General features: G+C 36.8%; 3 protein-coding genes across 3 annotated transcripts in view; all 3 read left to right on the top strand.

Moving 5' to 3' along the window:
- The window catches only part of LOC127423650 (protein sidekick-2-like), a 431,227-nt gene that overhangs the window by 71,596 nt on the left and 335,908 nt on the right, over positions 1-23,723 (top strand). The gene's annotated exons all lie outside the window — the stretch shown is intronic.
- LOC127423658 (uncharacterized) overlaps positions 1-23,723 on the top strand; it is a 622,288-nt gene that overhangs the window by 569,122 nt on the left and 29,443 nt on the right. The window lies entirely within an intron of this gene.
- LOC127423660 (piggyBac transposable element-derived protein 2-like) lies at positions 3,590-6,695 on the top strand. The gene is made up of 2 exons (XM_051668166.1): positions 3,590-6,195; positions 6,321-6,695. The coding sequence occupies exons 1-2, from the start codon at positions 5,599-5,601 to the stop codon at positions 6,447-6,449; spliced, it is 726 nt and encodes a 241-aa protein (XP_051524126.1). The 5' UTR covers positions 3,590-5,598; the 3' UTR covers positions 6,450-6,695.

The following is a 23,723-nucleotide window of genomic DNA, read 5'->3' as shown; positions in this document are numbered from 1 at the left end:
CTTTAGCAGATTTGTTTAGGGTCTTGCCCCAGCAGATTAGTCTGGATTTTTCAATACCAACTTGGACTCAAGCAGGTGAAGGGACTCTAAACTCCACATCGCCAGTGACAGCGTATGGCCAGATAAGAGGTGTTGACTCAAACACAGCTGAATTAAAATGCAAAACAGATTATATCTGCAGATTTTGGACTTAAAACACTTAATGAGAAAAAGTGCCCAAACAAAGCAGAACTGAATTAGGACTGAATGTGCTTGGTATGCGGTAATAAATCAGTATGTGCACAGGGAAACTACAAGTTATAATCGAGCTACAGTCTTTATATGTCTGTACAAGTATATGACATGAGATGATGCGTAATCGAATATTTGAAGGAAGGACATCAGCTTAAGAAGCGCCGGTAATACACAGTGCACATCACATCTGTCTTTTTCGGAGCACGCTCAAAACGCAGAAGCCAATTGTGGTCCAATTAATGTTTATGCTGTATGTCCTGAAAAAAGCCGAGCTACAATCGCATTATCTAGATCTGTTTGTCCGACTTTGCAAATATTGGACTGGTATGATTTTAGTCACAGTAAAGCGTTAACGTCATTTGAAATTGTTTTAATTTTTTTTTATTTTTTTTTTTATAATTTTAGTCTGAATTGAACTTTTAAAGTGCATGTAACTTTTAAAGTCCTTTAAATCCTGATTCATATTAATTTTCTCAATTGTAATGTGCCCAACAAGAGAGATCAAACCTACTGTCCCAATGATTTTTGTAAATATTCAAATTAATCTGTGCAAACGTCATAAACCCTTCATTAACTGCAACACCAAGTCTTTATTTTTCAAAAACGCAAATGTGTTTTTGGATCGTATTGTCTGTTTTTTCCAGTTCTGGCAGTTATTCATTAAACTATGACCTGAGTCTTTTAAAGAGACATGGGAAGTTTTTAATATAACTAGGCTTATAAAAAGTCTTATAAAGTAGTTTGAAGCGTTCTAATGAAACTAGGCTTTGCACAAAGAAATCTTGCTTCCACTGATGAAAAAGAACAAGAAAATACATAAAAAATGAATTCTGTGCTAGTGGAAAAACTAAAATCTCAGTTACATCAAGGATTCTTGGATATTATTGAAATGGATTGTAATCGTAATTATGTGGTTAAGTTTGATATGTGATCACTGAAGATATCACTCTCCAGGCGGCCTTAATCGCAGTTCTAAAGAGCATATTTAAAATGCTTATTTCCTCAAAATCTCAGTTTATGAATATGCTAAAAGAAGATGTCTTCAATATCTTCAGATGTGTGAGTATAATGAAACTGGTTTGATTATATATAGTTCAGCTCATGTAATTTCACAAGTTATAATTTGCACATTATGCAAGCTTTCTTTTCATCTCAGGTGCTGAATCACCTACATATATCCGTGAAACAGATCCATAGAGACTCAATTGTTTTAAAGTTTTGTGTACAGTATCACACTTAAAGCTGTGCTTGAGAGGTTTGGAGTTCCATTGTTAAGATCTCTCCTGTCATCAGTGGCACTTGAAAACCTGACAGTGTGGCCATCAAGATGTTGGTCTTACACACTTTGTGGAGTTGATCTTGAAGCTACAGATGATTACAGAAGTTTGTGGTTAGAGGCTGAGAGGACAATTGAGTGAACAGTTGGTGTGTGTGTTTGAGGGTTTAACTCACTCGAAGAGGGGGTGGAGAGGCCCTATTGATCCTTGAAGCTCATCAAGATGATTTTTATTGAACAGCTAAATAAAATGGAAGAGTGGCCCTGTGAAATCTCTGCTCGCGCTGCCTTCCGAGTGAGAAAAGTGGCACCCCCCTTTCCTTCTCTCAACGGGGCATGCACTGGTCCAAAAAGACATTTTAGGCCTGTGGAATGTAGAACTCAATAGTCTTTGGGTTTTGAAAGTGCTAAATAGAGCTCATCATGGATTGATTCATGCAGATATGTTTTGACCATGCCCTTTTCACTACTTTGAAATTTCTTTTTTGTGTAATTGTTTCATTTTTTATTTTATTTTTTATTTTACCCATTTTGCCCTTTTGATCAAATAGCCTTGGGAGGAAATGAGTCATTGTGCACACTTTTCCCAGTACGTTTTACATAATTTGGTCATCGGCCACTTGTAGTTGAGCGACATGGGCTGCTGATAATAATGTCTAAAGAACAGAGTGTCTGATATTATGTCAGCATACATAGAGGAAACTGGGGGCTAGTTGTAACATGGGGAAGTTGTCACACGGGTTGTATCACAGTAATGATTTGGAGTCAAAAGCTGAATTGTGCAAATGTTCATTTTCTCCAGCAGAGGTTTTGTATGCTGGTTTCAAACATCTAGTTTAAAACCGTCTTCAATTAGATTTTTTTTTTCTTTTCTTTTTTTTTAACACTTCCCTCCAAAGTAAATTGTATTATATTTTTGTTACAAGTCTTGAGTTAACAGGTGAACATCATCAAACCACACTTGTATACATTAAGGAAAGGGTCAACTATGATATTGAATATATATATATTTTTACCTAAAGGACTAAATGTGTTTTTAAGACAAAGGTATTGAAAGTCAGGTCGGGGCACGCTATCACATATTTGTTGGGACAGGTTTTAAATGTGTTTTAAATGTCATACATTTATACAATTTATCAGTGACAATATATTTTGTTCATTATTTTTTTGTACGCTAGCCTTTCCATTTGTGTTGTTTCATTAATAATTCTGTGCTTCATAATTGTTTGACTTCTGCTCAGTTTTGTTAATTTAAAAATGTACAATTTCAAATAATTGTTTGAAATGTAGCAGATAAGCCTATAATAGGCTCTTTAATGCAGGTTCAGATTTAAAGAGAAGATTTTGTGTAGATTTTGTCATGTTGGTAATCAGTGAATATGTAGGCCTACTGTGTATGAACGGATACGCGTGAAGACCCTCCAGATATTATTATTATTTTTTTTATTTGTATTTTTTTATATATATATTTTTATTTGTAACATCCTCTTGCAGTTGAATTCCCTCTATAACGTGATTCAGCAATGTAGAGAACTAGCGTAAATCCTCATGAAAATGGACACCTCACAATTCATACAGATTTGATAGGCTACTGATAAATATATTTCTGATGATGATATTATAATGCGGGCTGCAAAAGATTGCTCGAGGGTGGACCACGTGTTGAGGAGGGCTGCAGTAGAGTGACAATATGCCCCGCTATCGAAGTAAGTTGTCACAAAAGGTTAACGTTTGTTCAGTGAACTGAAGTTATATGTGACAATGCAAACATTACATATATTAATTTAAGCTAACGTGTCACAAATTTGATAAGTGGCCTAGAATCTTAAATATTTTACATCTTTACATCATTACTTTTGTTTTACATTTTTCAAAATCCTAAAACTTACTGTTCATTTTAAAATTAATTTAATCCTGTTAAAATTATTTTGGACAATATTTACTTAAATTACACACAAAAAAAGTTAAAAAGGAAAATAGTGGTTTATTATATATTGATAAAGTTGTTGGTAGATTTCGGAACTGACACAAGAAAAAGCTAACACTTCTGTTTGACCTTGGCCTGGTAGATATATCGGTCTATCACTAACCTTTACATTGTATTGCGTTTGTGAAATATATGTCATGAGCTCAGTACTGATGTCTTATCTCACAAAGTGTACTGTGATGTTTGAATGCCAGTTGAATTTCTCACTCCACAGGAATGTCTGCCGAATTGTTTGGAGGCAACAATCCTTTACCCAGATGACTCTTGTATCCCCTTCTAAGGCTGCGGATGGGCAGGGAGCGAATGTAATAGATGAGTCTGATTTGCCAATCTGTTGAGAGACCTGTGCTATTTCTGGGAAAAAGGGTGATAGACCATTACTCAGATTGGAGACAGATAAAAGGCTGTGCTCTAGGTCCAGATGTCGGTGGCATTATGAAGGCCTAATGCAGTTGTGTGCAGGCTTTGTGAGTGTCTAGCACAAACACATTCACATGGCTGATAGTCCCTCATTTGAGCTGAATCAACAGTGTATATGGGCTTGTAATTTCTACAAGCTGCCCATGATGTAAAACAGTTGTTATTATAAAGCCTTATGGGCGTAATCACAATCTGTGTGCCGTTAACATGCTAGCACGTAGTGACTAGGGATAGTTTATGATGGTTGAGTAATTGACTTGTTGTCCAACAACCAACTTGTCAATTAGTGAGTTTGACTAGTTTATTTAGATTTTTTTTGCATGCTTTAATTGGTGCGCTGACAGCATGTAGTGCTTTTGCAGCTGTCAGCGGTGGCATGTTAAAATGCTATCGAAAAACGTATCTTTAAACTGAAGCACATTCAGACGGACGTCTTTTGATGTTATGTCTCATCTCAAACTGTTTATTAAGCATCCTGCCATGAGTTTCACATTTTTTAGGAGACATGTCAAGTTAAATGGTACTAAAGCTTTTATAACGTTTTTACTTCAAGTTGATTTTGAACGGTTCCCAAAATCACAGCCCCAGGGGTCATTGACAAATAAGGTTGTCCAGGTTGATAAATATTTGAAATCTTTAAAAAATGTAGTTTAAAATACATGTGTCAAGTTTTAGAAATGTAATCTTTGTGTCCATGTTATATATATATATATATATATATAGTTTAAGATATAATAATAGTTTGAATCCAGGGCGTGCCGAGTGACTCCAGTCAGGCTTCCTAAGCAATCAATTGGCCCGGTTGCTAGGGTAGGTAGAGTCACGTTGGGTTAACCTCCTCGTGGTCGCTATAATGTGGTTCTTGCTCTCGGTGGGGCACGTGGTGAGTTGTGCGTGGATGCCGCGGAGAATAACATGAGCCTCCATACGCGCTAGGTCTCCACGGTAATGCGCTCAACAAACCACGTGATAAGATGCATGGATTGATGGTCTCAGACATGGAGGCAACTGATAATCATCCTCCGCCACCTGGATTGAGGTGAGTCACTACGCCACGATGAGGACTTAGAGCGCATTGGGAATTGGGCATTCCAAATTAGGGAGAAAAGGGGAGAAAATCTAAAATAAATAAATAAATAAATAAAAGATATAATAATACAATGTTATTCTGTTATTATGACACTACTCATGCCAACATTTATTTCTATTGCACTTCTCACATGTTCCCAAATGGAAAACTAATACTAACAGAGATATAATGTCATTGATTATTCACTATAACTAAGTTGTAAATGTGTTTTATTTGTTAACATTTTGAATTTAGACCTGAATTAAATAAATTACTACATTCTAGTTGTAAAAAATTACATTGAACTGGCCCTGGGCTTTGTTTGTTAGTCAGAAACAGTTGGGCAGAAACAGGTTCTGGATGTTTTTGAATGTTTTAGAGGATAGTTGTAGCATAATTCTGGGGCTTGTGAGAATGTGTGTTTTCTTTGTAAAAATGTTGAGTTTAGGCCATAATTGAATCAGTCAGTAAATAATTTCTGGTTGCAGTATTTGAAATTAAGACCTTGGCTCGACTCATTCAGAGAGAAGTGTCTGCAGGTTGTATCGGAAGAACATCGAGCCAAATGGACATCGAGCCAAATCTGAACCTGGATTGTCAGGGGATGTTGTGATGAAGCTTGCTTCCACACTTCCAGAAGGGCAGAACTACAAAATCTATGCAGACAGCTATTTCACCTGCATCCCATTGGTAGTTCAGCTCCTTCGTAGTGGAATTCATTACGTGGGAACAGCCAGACAGGTACACCTACCCAACTGTAACCTTGCAGACGAGAAGAGCTTCAAGAAGAGTGAGAGAGGAAGCTTTGACTTCAGAGTCAAGGGGAACTACAACATCTGTGCTGTCAAATGGTTTGACAATAGGGTGGTGACACTTGTGTCATCCTTTGCTAGTCCAGAACCTGTGCAGAAAATTAAACGCTGGGACAAAGCCACCAAAACCAACACTGAAGTTGAGAGGCCTTACATTGTGGGAACTTACAACAAATTCATGGGAGGTGTATATTTATTGGATACATTTGCTGCCAAATATAAGTTTCTCATAAAATCGAAACGGTGGTACCTGTACATCTTCTGGCACACCATTATTCTCGCTGTGATCAACGCCTGGCTCCTCTACGAGCGAGACTGCAAAGCGCTCAATATTTTGCCAAAAGAGTTGCTGAACAGGAGACAGTTTCAGGCAGAACTAGCAGATTCTCTTATCCTGGTGAGAATGCATTTCTGCTATTTACTGTTTGTAATATATTTAATATTTCAATGTTTATAACATATCTGACTTGTATCTTAATGTATTTTTGACATCTTAATTGATTCTGTTCTAATCCAATTCAGGTGAACACAACTCCAATTAAACCAAAGAGAGGGCGACCATCTTCAGCCGGTGGCAGCCCATTAACACAGACGGTGACATCAAAGAGCCCTTTGAATGCTCACAAGAGACCGTCCTCAGATGGGAGCTAAGAGGCCATCTGCACACACCCCGGTGGATGTGCGCAGGGACATTGTTGCACATTTACCAGTGAAGACAACAAGAGGATGCTGCAGACTCTGCAAAACTGGCTACACCAATACTCTATGCCACAAGTGCAATGTTCGTCTTTGTTTTTCAGAGGACAAGAACTGTCTTTGGGACTACCATACCTGAACTTTGGGACTAAGTCTAAGTTCAGTTTTGTAAAAAAAAAAAAAAAAAAAAATGTTTTTCCTGTTTTCCTATATTTTTTATTAATAAATAAAAAATCATAAAAAAATATGACTGTTGTGTGATTATTATTTATGATATATACAGTTATGGGGCAACATAAGCAATCAACTGTGCAAACGAACACTTAGTTGTTCTGTATATTTGTTCAGACAATGCAAATACAAATACAGGATTTCTGCTGCCCTCCCTGACCACTGTTGTAATATTACAACATGTCATTAAAAAATTACTAAAACATAAAAACTTTAAAAAAAAAACTTTTTTTCTGCATCAGAGGCCTTCTACAACAACATCTGAAAGGTAAAAACAATTTTTCGCTCATTTATTTTAAAATTTGGCCTTCACAGGGTTAACCCCTAGAAAACATATCCAAATGACTTTGAACTCAGTAATTGGAAAAAATAAAATAAAAAATAAAATCATCATATTTATATTTCAATTGCATTTTTAATGTATTTTTGAGTAGACCCTAAAAAAAAACAAAAAAAAACAAATGATCGTCATGACCCCAATAAGAAATGCACCCAATCTGGACCAGGTGAACCCATGGCAGAATGTTCGCCTCATTCACGGAAAAAAAGAAAACATTTTCATGGAAAAAAGAAAATTACTTGATTTTGACAGATGTTTGGATAAATGATGATTACATTTTCATATATGGTTGAATTATCCCTTTAAGACCAATTAGTCAACTGGTCATTTAGGCAGCTCACTAGTCGATTTTGAAAATATTTAGTTTTGCACATCCCTTTCAGATGCAACCTATGAGCTAGCAAGTCATAGACTAGGAGATGATTTGAAGCTACCGAGGTATGTCGGGTCTGGTCAAGCTGGTTTAACTGTGGCACTGTTGATCTCCGTGACCGCCTGCATAACCCACAGTCACATTTACAGCAGCAAGCCTCAAAGCAGATTTTTCATAGGTGGCTGCACAGGACAACTCCTCACAAAACACAGCCAAGGTTGATTTGGAGGGTGAAGAAAGGCTTAGATCCACATGGAGAGCTCTTAAATTCAACTATATGGAGAAGATTGGCTCTGTCCCTCCTCCTGTGCCTGATCTCTCAGATGTGGCACTGCACCATGACCCCAAAGCCCATGCTAAGCCTACCCAGGCTCATCCCAGCCCCAGGACTGAAAAGAAAGTGTTGTAAATACACAAACACACACTGATGGGAGCCAGAACTCAGCCAGGTGCAGGCCTAAATGAGTCCATTCATTATGGCAGCAAACTTAAGGAAGAAGAACTTGCAATTGCTTGCTTGACTGCTCAACCAATGGGCAACCATTCATTGGGGAGGGGTCACGATGGCTGACTAATCCACTAGTCATCCAACAACTCATTGATTAGTGAGGCTGACTAGTTTTAATTAGATTTTATATATAGGCTATTTCTTAATTTTACTATTCTGTAGAGCCGCTACAGCCATTAACTTTTAGACGGGCATCTTTGGACGTTGTGTCATGTCTCATGATGATGTTTTACTGTTGTGTTTATAGAGGGCTTGCCGAGTTAAAAATAGTCCACCTTTTTAAAGGAATAGTTCACCAAAAAAATAAAATAAATAAAATAAAATTAATGTTTTCGGGTACCTTAATCTGCCTCCAAACCTGTAAGAGTACCTTTCTTCCGTGGCACACAAAAATAAAAATCTTCACATGTCTTTTTGTCATATAATACAAGTGAATAATGATTCCTGGCTGTGAAGCTCCAAAAAAAAAAAAAAAAAAAAAATGAATAAGAATAAAAATAAAAATAAAATAAAAATAATAATAAAATAAAAAAATAAGTAGTCATCATGACTTTGTGTGATAAAGAAACCAGAATTTAAGTTGCAAGTTACTCAAATCAACTCCCAGCGGCCAAATCAAATATGGTGATTTTGACCACTTGCACGCTAATCCATTTAAGTTTGAAACCTCTTTTTTTATGTTTCATATCGTTATTGTTTCTCAAAGTATGTGGTTATGGAGAGCATTTTTAAAAGTTACAATTTTCAATGGAGGAAAACGCCATAAGAGTGTTGATTAGAGGCGTAAATGTAGCAAAATCAATGTGTTTTCAAATGAAAACATATTATTGTGGACATGGCCTATGTGAACAACAAACGTCATGATGCAAGAACCAATTAGGTTTGATGTTACTGACAGAGTCATCGTAGTACAAGAAAGAAAGTCATATAAATTTGAAGCTTCCTTAAAATTGACCAGTTGACTAGTCATGGGTTCGCTAAACTTTGAAAATATATACAGTAAATTTGCACATCCCTACCATACCTTCTTTGGGCTTAATTAAATTTTTGAATCAAATGTCAATTTTTGTGGAAATTCCATAGTTTTAAATCTTCGATTCACTCTGACAGATACCAGTAACATAGTGTTTGTGCACTGTCCTTGAAAAAGACAAGTTTGATCATTGGTTAGTGGGTTTAGACAAAAGATAGAAAAGGTAGACGAACCTCTGTCCCTGTAAATTGCCAAAATTTATATGGCCAAACTTGAATTTATCTCATTGTTTGGATTCTAAACCACATTTTTTTTTCTAAGAATGTGGAATTTTACAAGATGTTTTAGGCTGCGGTTGGTTTTGAGGCTTCGGTCGGTAAGACCTTACAACGAGACATGCACTCATGCTTACAGTTTCTTTCTCCATATTTAGTCACGCTACTTGACCACAAACCAAGGGCAGATGAAGAGTCTGTGGAGGGAATGGGAGCGGCCTACAGTCGGCTTTTGTGTGCATGACTAAAACATGCTACAAGTTATAGTATAGATAAGGGGTCGGCAACTTTTTTGAAATGGAGTGCCATTTTTTTTATTTTCCTGGTCAATGGCTGTGCCGAGTCCATATGTGAAAATGTTTCTATTTTTCTTTTTTCTAATTTAATTGTTTATTTTTAATTACAAAAGATATGATCAGCATAACATTTCGAGTGAAAAATTTGTGCCTCCCCTTCAGCTCATGAAAACACACCGCGTGATCATGAGGAAGGATTACATCAAGATGTAGATTGGAATGCAGGTGCGGAATTTCATATAAATAAAATAGTATACGGACTCACTTTATATTAGTTGACCTTAACTATTATGTACTTAACCATTTGATACAATGTACTTATTATGTACATACGTGTTGTTGCATTGTAACTACATTTAAAGTACTTGCATTTAATTACATTTGTAGTTACACTGTTAACTTTACCCCTAACCCAACCCTTACCCCAAAACCTAACTCTAACCCATAATCCTAACCCTAACCCACCCTTACTCCTAAACCTAACTGTACCTCAACCTCAGTAAAAGCAAATGTGGGAATTTTGCAGAATAACATGTAGTTACACAGTAAATACATAGTCTTGTATGTATTTAATGTTAGTACATAGTAGTTCAGGCCACCTAATATAAAGTGTGACCTAGTATACTACTGTCTCACCCTTGCTGGCATGGCAGTGATTACCCATCCACTTGCCAATGCTGGCACACGTGTCATAGGTTGACAACCCCTGGTATAGATCTTGCCATAGCTTTGGCTACTCTCTTCATTGTCTTGATAGTCTTTCGATAAAATACTTTTTCTTGTCCCAGTTTAATATGCAGAGACTACTATAAGTTGGTTTATTTCCCTGAAAAGTGTAAACACTGTGGCACTAAGGCACTTTTAACATTGCTCTGTTGAGCAGGGTGAGGAATGGTTCCAGTAGCATTTCCACTTAAGCACAGTTCGGCACAGCAAGGTTACAAACCGTTCTCAGCCCGTATTTCAAGGCATGGTTAATTAACCGTGCTTAGCCATGCTGGTGGAATTGCTTTTGGACGTAGTGACTCACAATTTTCCAACACCAACATAACTTGTTTCTAGGTAGCTGGCAAAGTTCGCTATGGTGAGGTTAATAAAATTGAATAAAATTAGTGTATGTTTGGTGTCTTCATGATTTTATGAGAATGGTTTAGCATGCATAATAGGCTACATAATTTTTCTAAACACCTTTTTTGTCAGGGAGGTAAACCCCTATGACCATCAAGCACATTTTACTGAACTTTAAAACTTTTGTAACCATCAGACTTTTATACAAAGACTTGTTTAATAGATATATTTTTTTTAAAGTACCATTTGAACAGATTTTACAGTTTTTATCTTGTATACATTTTAAGTGTCTTATTTAATATTGTAAATATTTATTGATGAACCTTTGTTTGCCATGTGAATAGCCTGGTGGCTGACATGGCATTAAAACTAAATAAATAAATAAATTGTCAGGGAGGTAATGTAGATTATATTAGCTAGCTCATTAAAACTCATATAATATACTGTATCATTATTACTTGTTTAATATTTTGTCAATAAATTTCCTTTTTAGCTAATCTGGGAACTTTTGCCTTTATGTGTGTTAGTGTTTGGTGGCTTACTCAACCCCTCAGCAAATGATGGTAAACCTCTCACTTTTTTCTCTTTGCTTTTATTTTTGTGAAATGGGACATGCCTTTAAACATAAATTACACATTCCAACTTAAAGTGTCGTACTTTGAGCTTTTACCTGTACTTTTTTGCTACTTCTTTCATAGAGCAGATCAGCAAGGCTCTGAAAATGTTTTGAACTGAAATGGCTTGGCATCTCTTTGACATCTTGCAATTTAAATGATAGTGTCGGTGCTGTGTCGCATTGAATGCTAGCATAATATGAGTGCAAATATTTATGTAAATGTGAATATTTCAACATGGTCTCATAGTGAAAATGTGACTCTATATACATGTACAAAACTTTTTTATATGTGACTCTAGGTACAATTACCTGCAGTTTCCAGGTGAAATGAGCACACCATCTCTGTGTTTTATTCACTTTCACTCAAATCATGACTTTAATGGCTGATTATGTCTTCATAAATACTTATTTTCTCTCTCTATTACTCAGTACCTCATATTTTATGATATCGACACACTTTTACTCAAATGCATCTTTTGAAAAATTCTAAATTTTAACGCTTACATACACCAACATATATACAATTATTCCAATATGATTAGCTTGCATGGTAGCTCACCTCACAGAGCGTTGGACTTTGGACTCGGAAGATCGTGGTGTAAAGCCAGAAAAGAACTCAAGCTGACACGTGACACGACATAGAAGTGACACAAATTGAAATGGTTGCTTCAGAAAATGTGCTTTTAATTTCACTTAAGCATTTTAAAACACTATCGGTTAAGGTTAGGTGTTGGTTAAGGGTAAGGAAACTCTCATTTCTCTTTTCGGACACTATTGGTTAAATTTAGGGTAAAGTTTTAGGTTAGGGAGGTATGTTTTATTAAAACCTCCAACTAAAATTCATCTTAAAAACATCATCTGATTACAACCTTATTTCGCTTGGTTTTGGTGCCCCTGTTGAACATTTTGCTTGAAAAGTTCAGCCAAACGTGTTATGAAACACGTAATTTCAGTTTTGCAAAAATTTTGCAATGCTCACGTAAATTTCATGAGAACAAGCTGGAATATTTTGATGAAAGTAGGGTATAAATTAATAAATGAATAGTCATCCAGAGAGTGATCTCTTAGTGTAGCAGTGTAACAGAGTAGCTAACTCAAATTAGCAACGCTGTAGTGAATCAGTTTGTTCAGGTGGTTCATATAAACAAACCAATTTAAAAAACAATTGAATTGAGTTCCTGTAAAGCATTTTAGGTCTTTTTTATAGCTAAATATTTAGTTAAATGCTGTTAATCACTGTATTTAAACTCAATGATATGAATTAGCATGTGGGCTAGGCAAATCTTTGGTTTCAAGTTACAGTATATTTATTGTAAATGTATCTGCCTAATTTCAAAATGCTGTCAATCTTAATAGACAAAGATAGGCTATGTCTCTGATTAAATTATATCATTGGATAGTTATATATTTTAAAGATGTTGTCCCCCAAAGTACCTTCAGTGTAGTTGAAGCTACTGTTTGTTAGCAGCTTGTTATGTAGCTAACCACTTTTTCAAAAGAGTAACTTGATTGTACTTGATCTTCTTTTCATTTTTGGGAGCTTGTAGCTTGGCAAGTTACAGCTTCAAATAAGCTTGTCCAACACTGTTCCCTTTTGGGGAGAATTAGGTGTGAAAAAAGATTGTGAAAATCAAGACTGTAGTAGAGACGAAGTCAGACACATGAGGGGAGGGTACGTCTTCCAGCAGACATCAGAGCGCAGACTGTAAAAGAACCCCAGAACGTGGAAAAGAGAATGAGGGACAAGTGTTCCGGGGATGGATTAAAGAGCATCATATATGGATTAAAAATATATGACGGCATCATATATACGAGAACATTCTAGAAATCCTTTTACTGTTATTAATCACCAGTGCTGACTTATCAACATGAGATGTTTGCAGAATTCCAGCAAGCATTAACCCAAGTGCCAATCCAAGCTTTCAAACAGGGAAGACCCATTTTTCTAATACCCATCGGTTTGGTCTCTATAGGGTCCTGTGATTTAAGTAGTGACGCTACTAACTTCTACATTTTTCAGGAGTGTGACAGTAGCTTAGCCATTTTCAAAATAGTGTACTGTAGCTTTTCCAGTAATGACCAAATGTGACACTCTAGCATGACAAAATAATACGTCCTGCTGTTCAAAAAACATCTTAAACTAGCTTAAGCAGGTTTACTGGTCTTAGCCGTCCATGCTGGGAGACATGCTGGTCTGTTGGCTGATTTTAGAGGGGTTTTGGACACATTTTAGCTGGTCAGGCTGGAATACCAACTAAATCATCTTAAACAAGCTAAGACTAGCAAACCTCCTTAGGCTGGTTTAAAGTAAGATTAATGATTATTTAGTTATGTTTGAGAAAGAATTGGAAATAAGAAATGCTGTATGTTTTTGATTCACTAAAAATAATTGGCTCATAAGAGTAATTTGTTCCGGAATCGGACTACACTGTAAACGCTGTGTGTTTCATAATGTAGATTTGGCAAAAAAGCGCATGCTTGAGAACCGCTAACAGAACCAAAAGTCATGAAAATCATACTGTTCATACGAAAAATCATACAGTATTTTTATTTTTTTAAATGGATTGGGTTATGAACTAGAACCAGTTCTCAGTTTCCAACCCTACTTTTAACTCATATGTAACATTGGAAAGATCCAGTTCATTCTAGTGAATCGATTTAATCGGATGCTGCATGTATATGTCGCTAGTTATTAATCACCAGCACCAATATATATATATATATATATATATATATACACAAGATGTGTCCATAATTCCAACATGCATTAACCTGTGCCAATCTAAGCTTGAAAGGGATGTGGGAAGACCCACTTTTCCAAAGCCCCATTAGTTTGATCTCCACAGGATTCTGCTAGCCCACTGGCATGCAAGCAAAGCAGCTTTCTTAACGGCACATCTCAGAAAAGAAGGAAGGGGGTGAACATCAGCTTTTATCTTAGCTTTACTCAAGAGCAAAGTTTCTTGGTGCATCCTTGACCAGAAAGTTACAAGTGAACGTCTCCCATCTCTTTGGATAAGGAGAAAGGCAGGATTGGATTAGAATACTGTTGAGAAACTGGGTGGGAATATAGTAGAAGACAGAGACTGCCTCAGTTTCCCATCTTAGCCGACTATCAATTTACAGATTTCTGTTAGTTTGAGAACACTTTCACATCAGTATAATTTCACTGACTGCACAAATGAACCCAAATTCAAGTTGTCATTTTTATTTGTATAGCGCTTTTCATAACACACATTGTTTCAAAGCAGCTTTACAGAAAATCATGCTTTAACAGACAATGAAACTGTAATATTTATAAAGTCTTAGAGTCATCATTGTGTGTTTGATTAAATATGTACATAATAAATAATTAAATAATAATTGTATTTAGAACCCCAGTGAGCAAGCCACAGGTGACTGTGGCAAGGAACACAAAACTCCATAAGATGTTGGTTAATGGAGAAAAATACCCATGGGAGAAACCAGGCTCACTGTGGGGGCCACTTCACCTCTTAACAGCATGCATATAATGCCAATATTAGTTGTTTATGTGCAATGCAAGTCATGTTTTAAAATTAGTAAACTAAGTAAGTGTTAAGGGTCAGTGCTTAAAGATTTTGTATGAACTTTAAGATTAATGAATAATGTCTTTGAAGTTCATCCTGGATTAACTGTAGTTCACATAGATGCATTGTCCTTTGATAGCTGTCTGATGAAGGCTTTTGTTGGCAGTTCATTGATAGTCTATGTATTCCATTTTAAGAGTGTATTCCATCATTAGACCAAGGTGATGCAGGTAGAGATCAATGAGGTGCATCGCAGTTCAACCTGCAGTACATTTCAGTGAGGTCTATCCTAAGTCCAAGGTTCAGGCAGTGGCATATGAAGTGTCCCATGTCTTATGGTTGGAGTTGGCATCAGTTCATCCCCTGAAGTCCATCGTAATAGACTGAAGTGATGTCTGGCTGGCACCGGATGCATTTAATCATCATCACTCAGAGACACATAGCAGTGGAGTCCGACTCTAAGCTGGAACGGAGCTGTATCTGGTCGGCTCTGGTAACCTCGGGATATGAATCGGGAATTGAGACAGGGAATATTGATCAAGATAAATATTTCTGGTTCCGGCAGACCTAACTAAAGCAGCCTAATTGTGAGTTGATGGATAAATTAGGTGTATGCCTGGCCAAATAGATGAGTCTTCAGTCTAGACTTAAACTGAGTGAGTGTGTCTGCATCCCGAACAGTGTTAGAGAGACTATTCAATAGTTTAGGAACCAAATAGGAAAAGGATTTACCTCCTTTTGTGGATTTTGATATTCTATGAACTATTAACGGGCCAGAATTTTGTGATTGTAATGAACGTGACTGAATATAGCATGGTAGAAGGTCACTTAAGTACTGCAGAGCTAGACCATTCAAAGTTTTGTATGTAGTTAACAAAATTGTAAAATTAATATGAAATTTAACAGGTAGCCAATGTAAGGATGATAAAATGGGGCTAATATGATCATATTTCTTGGTTCTTGTCAGCACTCTGGCTGCTGCATTTTGAACCAATTGAAGTTTATTTATTGAACTTGCTGGACATCCTCCCAGTAATGCATTACAATAATCTAGTCTTGAGGTCAGGAATGTATTAATTCGTTTTTCGGCATCAACAACAGAGAGCATGCATCTTAACTTAGCATTATTTCTGAGGTGGAAGAATGCTGTTCTACAAACATTGGAAATTTGATTTTCAAAGGACAGATTGATATAAAATATAATGCCTAAGTTCTTTGCTGTAGAAGACGGTGTAACAGTACATCCATTGAGAGTCAAGTTATATTTTAGTGGCTTATTTTTAGAGGTTTTTGGTTGTTGGAATTGAGAAGAAGGAAATGTCTGGCAGTCCAATCTTTGATTTCATTGATACACTCTGCTAATTTGGAGAATTGTGAAATTTCGTTGGGTTTTGAAGAAATATAAAGTTGGGTATCGTTGGCATAACAGTAGAAACTTATTCCATGATTCCTGATAATATCTCCCATGGGAAGCATATATACGGAGAAAGCAGAGGCCCTAAAACTGATCCCTGTGGCACTCCATACTTAACTTTTTTTTAATTTGACAATTCATCCTTTACACAGACAAAGTGGTAGCGGTCTGCTAAATAGGACCTAAACCATGCTAATGCAAGTCTACAAATGCCAACATAATTCTCAAGCCTTTTCAAGAGAATGTCGTGATCTATGGCGTCGAAGGCAGCACTAAGAGCTAAAAGCACTAGAAGAGAAATGCAGCTGCGATCAGATGATAAGAGCAAGTAATTTGTAACTCTGATAAGTGCAGTCTCTGTACTGTGATGGGGCCTAAATCCTGACTGAAATTGTTCATATATACTATTTCTCTGTAGAAATGAACATATTTGGGAGGACACTACCTTTTCTAGTATTTTCGACATCAACGGGAGATTTGAAATCGGTCTATAGTCAGCCAGTTCTCCAGGATCAGTTTGTGGATTCTTTATAAGCAGTTTGATAACTGCCATTTTAAAGTTTCTTGGGACATGTCCTAAGGATATCAAGGAGTTAATAATATTAAGAAGAGGTTCTGATATTACAGGGAATATCTCTTTTAAGAGCTTAGTTGGTATTGGATCTAACATACGTGTTTTGGATTTTGATAAGTTTTGTTAGCTCTTTATGACCTATGACAGAGAAGGATTGAAGTTGCTCATGAGGAAAATTATGAGCCACTGTTTTCTGAGGTACTGTGACAGATGATTGCATAATTCCAAATTTATTTCTAATGATTTCAATTTTATCAGTAAAGAAAGTCATGAAGTCTTTACTATTGTGTTGCGACGGAATATCTGGTTCAGTCAAGGCTTTATTCCTAACCAATCTGTCTGTGAAAATGTATGCAAAGACATTGGTTATCTTGTAGTGTATATTCATTGTAGCTGTTGAATTATATGTGTTCCTTCATTTTCAAATTCTTCAGCCTCAAGACTCTTGATGTTTATCTGCTTTGACACTTTTGACCATGATCCCTTGGCACTTTAAATGTTCCTTCTGTTTCCTCTCTCTGTTCTTGCATTAATTTATGTAGTTGAAGTGAGTCACTGTGAAAGAACACACTTATAAATGTGCAATGGATGTCCAATTTATTGCCATCATATACCTTCAGAAGACTTGAAATATTGCGCATGAGTTGCATGGACTACATATCACTTTTTTTTTTTTTTTTTTTATATATAATTTTGGGTCCTTTTTAAGCTTTAAAGTGAGTCACTATCAACTCTATCTAAACTATCGAAAAGACGGGCCAAAACATTCATTAAAATTTCTCCTTTTGTTTTCCACATAAGAAAGAAAGTCACACTGGTTTGGAATGACATTAGGGTGAGTGAATTATGACAGAATTTTCATATTTGGATGAACAATTCAGTTTAAAATAATAATAAAAAAATAATAATTACACACATTAGCTTTACATATTGAAGTAGAAATAAAAATACTTTGAATACAAAATTGTTTTGCCTATTTGGGTCTCCAAAGTTCATTGCCTATTCACTGCTTTTGCAGATACTATATAGCACAAATTTAAAACAGTACACAATAAAACATTGAGTTCTTTCAAAATGACACTTGAATAGATACTTGAATAGAAGTGCACAGGTTAAGGCCCTCTGGTTATATGAAGATCATAACAAATATTCAAAATATGTGCTTTTGAATTTCATTGTAATTCACTGACAAATAAAAACCCTCGACTGTGCAAGATACACGAGACATATCTTGAAAACAGAGTTCTTTGCGAAGGTGATGCATTTGTATCATGGGGCCTCTTTTGAGATACAAGTGTTAACAGATAAAAAGGGCTATTTTCCTTGTTGTTGATGCCATAGGGGCCTCTATCTAAATAATCATTCTGGTTTCTTTATAGATGGCCTGAACTTCTTTCAACAGCTGAGTCCCCATTGACATCTGTGTTGTGTCTCAGAAGTTCTCAGTCCACCACAAACCCAACTCATCACCTAACTCTCTTTGGGACCTCTTTCAAGCAAAACATCCCATCCAACTGGTTGAACGCTCTTCCACATCCTCTACGTCTTCTTTTGGCATCTGACCAGTCATTTTCTATTGAAGGGATAGTTCACCCAAACATGAAAATTATGTAATTAATTACTCACCCTCTTGTCATTCCAAATTAGAAAGAGAGAAATTTAAAGACTGTTTTCCATACTCTTTTCAATGCAATGACTACAATGAAAAGGTACAGAAGCTTTCATGCTTCAAAAAGGTTGTAGAAGCACAATAAAGTAGTTTAACAATTTTAAAAGTCGTTATTCACAAAAAAATCCCATTGGTGTGTTCTTGAGAGTAGTAGTGATGGTCAATTTGTAAACAAATCATTCGAACAAATCAATCAATCCTTTATTTCCCCCATTTATTATAACTGCATGGTCTTCAAAATGTCTACTCTTGTGTTCTACTGAGAAAATAACACCATACGGTTTGGAAATGACATAAGGGTGAGTAAATAATGACAGAATTTTCTTTTTTGGGCGAACAATTGTTTTTAAGTAAAAACATATGCCCATAAACTCCTTCCCTGTCTGTCCCAGTACCTGGCTGTCTTTCAGGCCCTCCAAATGGGAGGCCAGGAGAAGACTCTACTTTTTCCAGGCTACTGTTCTGTCATCTGATACCCTTGATCAGACTCTTGTCCCCGGAGTGTCTGTGTAAACTGGGCTCTGCTTCTGCAGAACTCCCCCTGATCTCTGTCTGTGACTGAAACCAGATGGAAATCTGAAGGGCCCCTTTGGCCCCGCGTTTTCAGGGCCTCGCTCTTTGACACAAATGATTCCACTCCTCTTATGTGGTGTTTTTGTTTCAAATGGTAATGATTTTTCCAAGGCCCTGGTTACTTGAGAGACAAGGGAGAGATGGACACAGGTGGGTTTGTAGATATGTATTTTAGGTGAAGCTGCAGCGGTTTTTCAATTTATAAGAAATTGTTTGTTTCAAAGTTGCTGATGTAGTTGGTGAACTACAATAGTCAACTACAATAGATTTTCCTTTCTTATGTCAACTTGAAATGGCAGTTGCAACCCATTTTACTTCATTATCAGATCTATTTTCAAGTGAAACAGGGGACAAGAGAAAAATGGCATGTAGGGTGGGACTTAATTATACCCATTAGGAATTGATTGAATAGTGAAAAGTGGCCGTTAAATACCAGAATGAAACCAGTTGGTTGGATAGGAGGGGTTGATTAGTAAGGTATTTGTGATGTCAGCCAAAAAGGAAAGTGGTGGAACAAAAGTTATTAAATTTCAACATAGTCAAATGACAGCTTGTAATAATTCGTACGAGATGGCAAAATCGTTATATATCGTATGACTTGGCTCATATGAAGAGGTACAAACTTTTATTGCAATAACAAACAACAAACAGAATTTCAACTCCATAGAATACATGCATATCTTTTTAGCTAGCCTCCTATACAACACTTTATTTTAAGAAAGGAAACCACTATAGACAAATTTGGTTACCCACTCCATATTTATTTATTCAATACAAATGGCTGATGTATGTCAATAACCTATTATACACTTCCCTCATATTGTTCCATAACCCATTTTTTTTTTTTTTTTCTACCATGTACACAAAAGTAATTGTCCTATTAAAAATATGATTAAGTTTTGGGTTTAGGTCAGGGGTTAGACTAGATTGTTTAGGTTTGGGTTAAGGGTTACACTTAGGAAAAATCGTAATAACATTGTTCACTGGTTAATTTATTTATTTTCTATGGGAATACAAATCAGAAGTTTTTGTTTGAGCCAACTCAAGGGATTTCTTACGATTTCATCATCGCATACTATTTTTACGACTTGTCATTAGACAGGGTTGTACATTTTGATGGAACATTATGAAGAACAAATATTTTGTTTTGCTTGCAATAATGTTCAGCCATTAATTGTGCACAATCAGACCAGGAATGTGCATTAAGAAAACAAATGTGGTCCATTTTGATTTCATATCAACTTCGGTATTTCATGTGAAAATACAGTACATGCATGCATTAGATACGATAAAGTGTGTATGCGCTTACTGTACAGCCTCTTTAAAATCAGTACAGGCACATTTGAGACTGCTGAGACTGAAAAGTAGGAATAAATTTGTTTTCGTAGCCTGTTTAATCATGGCCTGCAAGTGATTTAATTTTCCTTAAAAGCCCTATTGACTAATATTCTAATTTGTTTGGTTTGTTACAAATCATACCTCAGACAATTGTTTTCATAATCGCAATCTCATTTAATGTTTCTCTCAGGTTAAATGCCTTTTGCAAGTGGAGCCCTAAAGCCAAGACAAGGAATCTATTAATGACTCAATATGATTATATGGACATGTGCAAACTACAAAGATTCATCATTGTGAAGGTTGTCTAATGAAACTGGTTTAGTTAAAAGGTTTTCTTAGACTACAATAAGACTGCAAAAACAACGTTTCATATGGCCGATCTTTAGCTCTCTCTCTCTCTCTCTCTCTCTCTCTCTCTCTCTCTCTCTCTCTCTCTCTCTCTCTCTCTCCCTCTCTCCCTCTAGATGTATTCATCTGTCCTAGAAATGTAGGACAAATAAAACATCAATCAGAAGCTGTTGTTCCTAGTTCTAAAAGTTTTCACAAGGCGTTCAAGGCTTCGTTAAGCACTTCAAAAGAGCCATCATCTGCTTAGAAGAGACTGTGACATATTTGAGACATTTTGTGAAACCATTTCAAAATAAAACAGTATGCACTGACTCAAAGCTTCAGTAGCATTATTGCATTGGGGAAATGAAAATTTAACTCGCTCTGAACACAGGCCATGCCTAATCAGAATGTAATATGCTACAAATTGGTGGTGAAATCAGTGACATATGTCTGTTTCAGTCGATTTTTATCCGCGTTTACCTTCTTTTGACCTTCCGTTGTGCCTTAAGACAGAGACACACTCTCCACTGCAGTTTTGTAGTTCCTTCACCCTGCAGTTTTGCAGTTTTCAGGTGGTTAAGGTCACATCCCCAAAGCATTTCAAAGAGCTGCTTATTGAAATTTCAGAAGTGGCCAACTTAGCAGAGGTCACTGCATGACTTTGAAGGAAAGCTCAACCTGCCTTGGCCTCGCTCCAATCAATTACAGACTGGACCTCAGTGGGCTCATAACTGTAGAATAGGATAGAGGGGTGAAAAAGCTGAAAAGGTGAAAAGAAAACACTACTTGACTGTGGCTTGACTAAAGTATATCACTGTTTTTTAACTTGTGGTTTGCAAACCGTAAATGGGTTGCAGGCGTGTTCTGATTACAAAATTATAAAATGCACCTATATAATTGTGCATAATTAAGATAGCAATATACTGTAAATAGGCTTCTAACTTTATAAAGGTAGGGTGACCATATTCTGGTTTTCCAAAAAGAGGACACCTTTTTTTTTTTTTTTTTGCCTTTGGGGGATTGGGGTTGGGTGGAATAATAGGGTTCAAAACAGTGTTACTATGAATGCAAAGACACTCTATTAGCATAACATAAATATATATAAATAAATAAAAATGTCCAACATTCTTTTGAATGTCCATGTACTAAAATATTTGATGCCATGAGTGTACCTTCATTTACTATTACTATTATTTTGAATGGCCATGGAAAATGAAGTAATGTGATAACAATTTTACCTGATCGCAAAAAGTAGTCCGTTAATTTACCTGATTAACTTTCACCTTTTGCTGACCCTTTATGCTTGGCAAAGCTAATGTGTGCTTCTAAATCAATTGCACCTTTATTAGCAACTGACACATAAGTGCCAGCTTTACATGTCATACATTCTGCTTCCCACGGATCTCGACCTGGACGAAAGCATGGGAATATTTTGTGCAAATCTTCTGTAAATTTGCACTTTCTTTTGGGCATTGTATCCACTCAGCTGTCATTTGCTGCTACTGTCAAGCAACTGTTTAATGCCGAACACAACAGCGCTTCGCGCGTTCGCGGAGAGATTGACAGGCAGGAATTTGGCCAAAAGGTCACCCTAATAAAGGGGAAGAGAAAATGCTTCCCATATCTTTCCTTATTACTGTCAAAGGCTGTGTGTATTTTGCTGCAAATTTGTCTGTTACTTGGTAGAATCTAGTCAAATTAGGCAAATGCCAGCATGGACAGGTTGCATGACAGCCTCGGAAACATTAAAATCAAATCAAATCAAATCAAATCACTTTTATTGTCACACAGCCATATACACAAGTGCAATGGTGTGTGAAATTCTTGGGTGCAGTTCCGATCAACATAGCAGTCGTGACAGTGATGAGACATATACCAGTTTACAATAAACATCAGATTTACAACACAATTTAAAATCTAATATACACATAATTACACACAACACAATATACAAATAATAACATACACTGTACAGTATACAATACACACAATATAGATACACATTATTCAATAAAAAAATAAAAATAAAAAAAGTATATATAGTATATATAGAGTGTACAGTAGGTTGTATTGTACTGTATTGACATTCAGGCTGTTGGCTGATAGTAAGTTGTTAAGAGAGAATATAATATAATAATAATATCATTTACGACAGTCCGGTGTGAGATATAAGAGTAAGAGTAATAAAGTGCAGTGCTGATGTATTTTGATCGTGGGAGATCAAGAGTTCAAAAGTCTGATTGCTTGGGGGAAGACGCTATCATGTAGTCGGCTCGTGCAGGTCCTGATGCTGCGATACCGCCTGCCTGATGGTAGCAGTGAGAACAGCCCATGGCTCAGGTGGCTGGAGTCTCTGATGATCCTCCAAGCTTTTTTCACACACCGCCTGGTATATATGTCCTGGAGGGAGGGAAGCTCACCTCCGATGATGTGTCTGGCAGTTCGCACCACCCTTTGCAGTGCTTTGCGTTTGTGGGCTGTGCTATTGCCGTACCAGGCGGAGATGCAGCCAGTCAGGATGCTCTCTACAGTGCAGGTGTAGAACCATGTGAGGATGTGGCGGTTCATTCCAAACTTCCTCAGCCGTCTCAGGAAGAAGAGGCGCTGATGAGCCTTCTTCACAATGACTTCAGTGTGGATGGACCATGTGAGTTCCTCAGTGATGTGGACACCCAGGAACTTGAAGCTGCTGACTCTCTCCACTGGTGCTTCATTGATGGTGATGGGACTGTGTTCTCTGTCTTTTCTTCTGAAGTCCACCACAAGCTCCTTTGTCTTACTGACATTGAGGGAGAGGTTGTGCTCCTGACACCAGTGTGTCAGAGTGTGCACCTCCTCTCTGTAGGCTGTTTCATCATTGTCAGTGATCAGACCTACCACCGTCGTGTCATCAGCAAACTTAATGAAGGCATTGGATCTATGTGTTGCCACACAGTAATGTGTGTACAAGGAATACAAGAGTGGGCTGAGAACACAGCCCTGTGGGGCTCCAGTGTTGAGGGTCAGTGATGAGGAGATGTTGCTGCCTATTCTAACCACCTGGCATCTGCTTGACAGGAAGTTCAGGATCCAGCTGCACAGCGAGCTGTTTAAGCCCAGAGCC

Source organism: Myxocyprinus asiaticus, chromosome 32 (assembly GCF_019703515.2).
Source record: "Myxocyprinus asiaticus isolate MX2 ecotype Aquarium Trade chromosome 32, UBuf_Myxa_2, whole genome shotgun sequence".
NCBI lineage: Eukaryota > Metazoa > Chordata > Actinopteri > Cypriniformes > Catostomidae > Myxocyprinus > Myxocyprinus asiaticus.
The sequence above is the reverse complement of the archived record's forward strand: the minus strand, read 5'-3'. Positions and strand labels throughout refer to the sequence as shown.